This window comes from Phalaenopsis equestris, unplaced genomic scaffold (assembly GCF_001263595.1).
Source record: "Phalaenopsis equestris unplaced genomic scaffold, ASM126359v1 Scaffold000036, whole genome shotgun sequence".
Taxonomy (NCBI): domain Eukaryota; kingdom Viridiplantae; phylum Streptophyta; class Magnoliopsida; order Asparagales; family Orchidaceae; genus Phalaenopsis; species Phalaenopsis equestris.
In genome coordinates, this window is record NW_018164478.1 from 5,906,962 (window position 1) to 5,914,895 (window position 7,934).

The 7,934-nt window shown below is 38.9% G+C and overlaps 1 protein-coding gene across 6 annotated transcripts in view; it reads left to right on the plus strand.

Annotated features, from left to right (window-relative positions):
- Positions 1-573: 573 nt before the first annotated feature.
- LOC110018964 (epimerase family protein SDR39U1 homolog, chloroplastic-like) overlaps positions 574-7,934 on the plus strand; it is a gene marked incomplete in the record, with an annotated part of 67,897 nt that continues 60,536 nt past the window's right edge. For 4 of the 6 annotated variants that reach the window (XR_002293414.1, XR_002293413.1, XM_020716454.1 and 1 more), the window contains 1 exon segment: positions 574-909. Coding sequence is in view for 4 of the 6 variants with exons in the window: in XM_020716454.1 (XP_020572113.1) it covers positions 703-909 (207 nt within the window). 6 annotated transcript variants of the gene reach the window in all.

Sequence of the window (7,934 nt, forward strand, 5' to 3'; positions counted from 1 at the left end):
CAAAAAATATATTTAATACCACATTTCTCCAATTAGACGTACTTTCTGAAGAATGAAAGCTGTCGCTATGGCTCTCCGTCGGGAAAAATTTTTCCCTACGACGTTCGTATCTAGCTCTGCATACAGTCACCCGATTAAAATCATCCTATGGCAGTAGACCTAATTTTAAAAAATTATAAATTTATTTAATTAAATATTAAGGAAGTGAATTAAATTAATTAGATGCCGTACCTACGAACAAATATTACGTCTGGACTCCGGATCTAGAGATAAGTACGAAGTTCAATAAAATTACGCCACGTGAAGGTGAAAAAAAATAAAAAAATTCGTTTTAATACAAGTGACATGTTATTATATGCTATTCAGATGTTATTATGGTAGTATTTATGTATTATTGTATTTTGAGAATATTTTTGATATTTTAATAACATAATAACATCTAAATAATACAAAATAATATGGAAAAAATATTCTCTTATTTTGTCAGGCCCGGATAAAAAAAAAAACGAATTTTTTTTCCTATCAGCTAGCTCCCTGATCATTTTTCAGTAGCTACACCCTCACCCTGAAAAATCGCTCCCGGGTCGGACACGATCGCCATTCAGCTGCATTTCTTCACAATATTACTATTTTACCCCGTTCTATCTTCAAGCTAAACTCCTCGGCCTCTCCTCCTCACTCGAGTTCTCTCGCTTTTCCCCAATGGTGTTATGCAGAGCTCCGCTTTCGCTCTTCATCGCATCGCCGGTCGACAACAGCGCTAACTCCTTAACACCATCGATCTCTTTATTCCACATTTCCTCTCCTCTAAACAGCCATCCGGATCTGCTGCGGCGCAGCTCCAATCGAGGGAGAGTTGTCTGTATCAGCGACACCAACGGAGGCTTCGTAGCTTCGCAATCCTCCAAGGTAATTTGGTTTCTTTTGCTTGCTTGTGTGCGCTAGATTGCGCGGCCATTGCATATGCTGCTTCTGTATTTGGTATTTCGTTAATTATTGGCTTTGAAAGTGGAAATTGCAATATCAGTTGCTGAATTTGCCGGGCATTTCATTTGCAAAACAATATCTTGATGAAGGCTAAAGTAGGATAAAAGGAACTTTGATGCATTGTTTAATATCTTATTGATCCATGGCGCAGAAGCTTTTTTGTTAATTTATCATCATTTTTCTTTGAAGATGATGGTTCAATTAATGGTTTCATTTATGTTTTTGCAAGGAGTAATTTCAAGAAACAAGTATTTGTATTGTTCATGTGGTTATTAATAAAATGGCTGCGACCTTTAGAGCTAGCTTTAATGAGCGCAATATGTTTATCTAATATTGATTAAGGGTCTATTTGGGGACACTTATTTGGTGCGGCGGCAGTTTGAAAATGGTGGAATAGCATTTGGTTTGTGTGTTTGATCGGCGGCTTGAAAACGCTGAAATATGCTTTATTAAGAAAGCCGGACGCGGGATCGACCCCTGCATCCCGCTTTGAAGAGGTGCGTTTGATCGCCATTTACCTCCCGTGTTCTTCTCCCTCGTGCGATCATGCTTGTCTTAGCCTGGTTCTCCTTTGCCCCTCTCTGTCTCTTCTCCCTTGAAGCTTTCTCTCGTTCATCTGATATCTCGCAATGTTACTCCTTTCTATAATTTCCGTGGTTTTTCCTTTCGTTGCACTCGTTTGCCCTCTGCGACTTCCGATCCCATGGTTTTCTTTGGAATATTTGTGGTTTTCTTTGAAATTTTTGTGGTGATACCAAACATTTGTTTGTTAGATCGAGATGTTACTCCTATATCTATAATTTCTGTGGGTTTTTCTTTTGAAGCATCCGTTTGCACTCTGTGGCTGTCAATCCCATCTTTTTGGTTAGAAATTTTGGTTATGAGATTTTGGAAAATTCGTTTTCAACGGTTTGGGTGTGCTCTCCTGGCTTTGGGTGTGTTCAGTGGTTTTGAAAATTTTTGTTTGGTGGTGGATGTGAGGTGTGCTTGTGTGTGATGGCTATGTGCGGTGTTAATTGTGGTCCTGGCTGTGCTTTCCTGGCTTTGGGTGTGTGGGTTTTGGTGGTGGATGTGAGGTGTGTTTGTTTGTGGGGGCTACGTGAGGCGTTAATGGTGGCTGTGCTCTCTTAGCTTTGGCTGTGTGATTTTGTGATGTCACATGAGGAGTGCTTGTGTGTGGTCAACGTGGTATGTTAATGGTGGCTTGGGTTTGCTCTACTGGCTTTGGGTGTGTGGGTTTGGTGGTCGATGTGAGGTGTGCTTCTGTGTGGTAGCAATGTGAGGTGTTTAGGTTGGCTTGGGTGTGCTCTCAAGGGTTTGGGTGTGTGGGTTTGGTGGTGGATGTGAGGTGTGCTTCTGTGTGGTGGCAATGTGAGGTGTTAATGGTGTCTTGGCTGTGCTCTCCTGGCTTTTGGTGTGTGGGTTTTGTGGTGGATGTGAGGAATGCTTGTGTTTAGTGACTGTGAGTGGTGTTTAGGGTGGCTTGGGTGTGCTCTCGTGACTTTGGGTGTGTGGGTTTTGTGATATCACGTGAGGAGTGCTTGTGTGTGGTCAATGTGTTATGTTAATGGTGGTTTAGGTGTGCTCTTCTGGCTTTGGGTGTGTCGGTTTGGTGGTAGATGTGAGTTGTGTTTCTGTGTGGTGGCAATGTGAGGTGTTTAGGTTGGCTTGGGTGTGCTCTCCTAGCTTTGGGTGTGTGGGTTTGGTGGTGGATGTGAGGTGTGCTTTTGTGTTGTGGCAATGTGAGGTGTTAATGGTGGCTTGGGTGTGTTCTCCTGGCTTTGGGTGTGTGGGTTTTGTGGTGGATGTGAGGAATGCTTGTCTTTAGTGACTGTGAGCGGTGTATAAGTTGGCTTGGCTGTGCTGTCCTGGCTTTGCGTGTGTGGGTTTGGTGGTGGATGTAAGGTTTGCTTGTGTGTGGTGGCTATGTGAGGTGTTAATGGTGGCTTGGGTGGTTTTGAGCGTGTGGGTTTTTTTTTTGTCATTATTCTTTGATTTCTAGCATATTCCACTGTTGATAGTGATCGGGGTATGATGGTTTCCCAGAAGGACAGTGCAGCTGAGGACATACATCGTCAGGGTTTTAAACTCAATATTTTAATAATTTTAATTGAATTTATAATTGTTTTTCTCTTTATTTTATTAGATTTGATAATTCACGCGTAAGTAAAGACTGCATCTTATTTTCTGAAACTGATCTGTAATGGTTTGCGGCTTCTGTTTTATCAATTATTTTGTCCAGACAGTTCTGTTGCAAACAATATTACTTAACAGAGACAGAATGATCATTTATCCAGAAGCAGCTGCAAATAAGTTGTTCTGAATAAGCTCCCCCAAAAAACCAGCCAGCTTATCAAGACAATTTGCAGATTATCAGATTGTCAGGATAATCTGCAGATAAATAATTTGGAGGTCGAGGGTTTGAAACAACCTATTTGCATTGTTGGGCTATGACTTTATACAATAACACACACTGTTCTTCCGTAGGAGTTTTATGACCTAGGTATGCTGTACGCCCTTTAGGAAGACAGCCAAATGAATTGGAAATTAAGATATTTTTTCATGAGGGACAAATTATTGGACAAGAAAATTCTACCATAACTTTAGAAGTGAAGCAGAAAAAGAAAAAAAAAATGAATTAAGGGCATAGAAGGCATAAACATATCTACCAGTATAACTTGAAGAGAACAATTTCAGTAAGAATTTTTTTGATTTAATGTTTTTCTTGAAATGCTACAAGCATTGATTGATCGCTTGGAAAATATAATGAATTGTGATGTGGAGATTTGGGTTAAATGTATCAACACAATTTATATTTCAAGTTTTTTTTGTCATGCTCCAATATAATCTATACAACATCATATTATAGCACAATTAAATGATAATCAACAACTATAAAACATGAAAGTTGAACCATTAAACTCATCTCAATATTTTTTTGTGCTGCTCAAGTATAATCATATGATCAAAATCCTATAACAATACAATCAACATTTGAAGTTTATAACAATAGGATATCCAAATTGTGACTCAACAGTAGTTATCCCTCCATTTGCCAAGATTAAAAGTGTTAAGCACAAAATTATTCCAATTGTTGACATTTCCAACATTACAGGTGTTCAACTATATTCAATATACCCAATTGCATTTCCTCACCCTCTTATAGCTAGTTTCTCATCATCATTCCCATCATTCGTACTAAAAAGCATGCATGTCCAATGCAACCATGACCACACTCAAATAGGGAAAAAGTTATGAAATCATATTTCTATAAGAACCCGATATCATGGTAAGAACATATTAATGAGCTGTATGGATTGTCACATGAATGAATGTCTATCTCAAAATTGTTTCAAAACTCTCTTTAATATTTTTTTTCTCATGCCCTTTCTTGCTCCTTGGTGTCACACCCCAAATCCAAAAAATGGTACACCCCGACAACACAATGCATAATGAAAGAAATTAAACATGTTTTGTATTCTCAGAAGAAAAAAATTTAAAAAATTAATAACAAAATAAGCAATAAAATATAACTTTTATTCCATCAATAAGAGTTCAATTGATACAACTGAAAGAAAAGTAAGCATTTGACTAAAATAAACTAAGGCAATAAGAGGAAAATAATTACCCAACCCAAAAAGAGAAAATGTAATAATGAAAGCAAAAATTGAAATTACCAGAAAGAAAATCTAAAGATGTAGCACTGTTCCTATTGTGACGGTCCTCCAAGTGACTGAATGAAACCTATTATGCAAAAATATCAACGCGTAAGTTTGAAAAATTAAACTTAGTGAATAACTATTATTCATTAAAATATAAATGATAAAGAACTAAAGCATGTGGTATAAACAATAAAAAAATGACAGTTTATTATATAAATAACAAAATTTGCAAAAAAGAGTATCAAATGCTTAATGATCATAAAAATAATTTACTTGAGCCCATGCACTTTAATATAAATATTTATATGCCACAATCTCAAACATATTTCTATATATACAACTTATTAATCTTTTATCATTGTTTGATAATATACAAGTGTAGTATATATATATGAGACAACTTACTAACCTTTTGGTCTTTCAAATGCACCCAACATCTTCATGCAATTAATGAATCAGATATTTCACAACCTCATTGGGACATTAGTCGTATTCTTCTTTGACGATATACTAATATACAATCATTTTGAAGAGGAGCATGCACAACACTTAAGGGAGGTCTTCGAAGTACTCCGAAACGAGAAATTATATGCCCATCCAAAGAAATGCAATTTCATGAAAAATCAAGTATGTTTTTTGGGTTACATTGTGTCCAGTGCAGACATTCAAATGGACCCGACAAAAATTGAAGCTATCATAAGCTGGACTGCACCTTGCTCGTTTACCAAGCTCAGACAATTTTTGGGGTTGGCCTCGTTCTACCGCCGCTTCATAAAAAATTCAGCATTGTTACCGCTCCTCTCATTGAACTTTTAAAAAGCAAATAGTTAACTTGGTCAAGCACCGCTTAGACCAGCTTCGACACGCTAAAAAAGAAAGTAACTCCAGCACCAGTTCTAGCTTTGCCAGACTTCACTCTACTGTTCGATGTAGAATGTGATGCCTTAGGAATTGGAATAGGGGACGTACTAAGCTAGGGCGATCATCCCATCGACTTTTTCAGTTAGAAACTCAACGATTCTAGGAGGAAATATTCAACTTATGACAAAGAATTCTATTCAATCGTCAGAGTCTTGGAGTACTGGAGTCACTATCTACTTACAAACGAGTTCACCTTGTTCACAGATCATGAAGCATTGAAATTTTTGAACAACCAGAGTAAGTTGAAAGATCGACATGCCACTTGGGTAGATTTTTTGGCATCATTCAATTTTGTACTTAAACACAAAGCTGGGAGTTAGAACCGCGTTGTGGATGCAGTAAATGGACGTCACTTATTAATTACTTCGATGCAATCAAACATCATAGGATTCAAGATCATAAAAAACCTGTACTCTGCAGACGAAGACATCAAAGATATTTGGCAATAGTGTCAGGAAAAGCCAACAAGGCAATGCTACCTAGCAAAGGGATACTTGTTATATCGCAATAAACCATGCATTCCAAGATGCTCCCTGAGAGAGGCAATTATACAAGAGAACCATAATGGAGGCCTCGTAGGCCATTTCGACAGAGAGAACTTTCACTCTCATCAAAGAGCACTTCTTCTGGACTCGACTAACAAGGGATGTCGAGCAACATGCTCGACATTGTAGGATTTGCCATTTGGCTAAGATAAGAGGGCATAATACAGGGTTTTATACATCGTTGCTTGTATTAGAAGCACCTGGGTAGATGTCAACATGGAATTCGTACTGGGTCTTCCCAAGACACAGAGGAACAAAGATTCTATCATGGTTGTCATGGGCCGATTATCTAAAATGGTACATTTCATACCCTGTCACCGCATACTTCATGCCTCGCATATCGCTGACTTATACTTCAGAGAAATTCTCATGTTAGACGGGATCCCCAAAACTATTATTTGTGATAGGGATGTTAAAGTTCCAAGCCACTTCTGGCGTACTTTATGGGGAAGTTAGGCACCAAGATTCAATTCAGTTCAGCAACCCATCCACAAACTGATGGTCAGACAGAAGCAGTAAATCAAAGCCCGAGGAACTTACTGAGATGCTTTGTGGGAAAGAATATCAAACAATGAGATCTCATTCTCACCCAAGCAAAATTTGCCTACAACAAATCTACATGTTAGACAATGGAACACAGTCAATTTGAGATTGTCTACAACCACATTCCCCTCACACCGCCTGATCTTGTTCCACTCCCACCACCATCAGAATCAGCTAAAATGCTACAGAATGGGTTCACGAAATCCAACAAATACATGACTAGGTTGGCAAAGTGATTGCTAGACAAAACAAAAAATATCAAGCGTAATGCCCCGCCCCGCGACATGCTAACAAATCAAGGAAAAAGGTAACATTCAAAGAGGGTGATCTTGTATGGATCCGGTTGAAAATGGAACGATTCCCGTAGGTGCTTTTGGAAAACTGAAGCCTAGAGTAGATGGACCTTCCAGAATTTTGCGAAAATGACAATGTGTACAAGATTAACTGCAACATTTCAACCATATTCAACGTTGCTGATCTTACTCCGTACTTTAAAGATCCAAAAGCTTCGCAAAGTTCCCCCAACCCCGGGAGACTGGTGCGGGGCTCTGTGGGGGGCGACTGGACTTTGGAGGGGGACCCCACCACCCCTCCTTCCTCCCCTTTCCGTTTCCTCATCCTCTTGCTTTCGTTTCTTCCACTTTCTATTTTCTTCCTAGGCTTTCCTAATTTAAAACCTTTCTTAAAAGCCTACAATCTAATTTGATTCTCCTTTCCTAATTCCAAAACCTTCCTAAAAAACTGAGATCAAATTTTATTTCTTCTCATAATTTAAAACTTTTTCTAAAAGCCTAAAATTGAATTTAATTCTCCTCCCTTAAAGCTGAGGTCTGATTTTATCATCTTTCTTAATTTAATGTTTCCTAATTGAGTCAAATCTCTATTATTAATAAGAGTTGTTGTGTCTAGAGTTAGGGAGTTGATTTTGTCATCTAGTTTTAGTTCAACTAAGTATTTTTCCTCTTAAGGGTTGTATCTGACGACGAGGAAGGTGCTTCGGCTGTAACCCTGTCTGACGGGGGTAATTGTCTGACGTGGTGATTATCTCATTGTCCACTTGCTCCACTTTCCTCTCACGGTTACAGGATGCAACCTGCAGTCCACAACTGCTCCTCCCCAGGTCACGACCCAACCACTACAGCTTCCCTGCAGTTCCAACTTTGCTGTCTCATCCTTGTTGCGCCTCCAGGCCGTTGTCCAACATTCTGACAGTCTCCCCGCAGGTCGCCCAACTTTGTTGCCAGTCCAGAGGGCCACCATTTTTTCCCTAAAACTC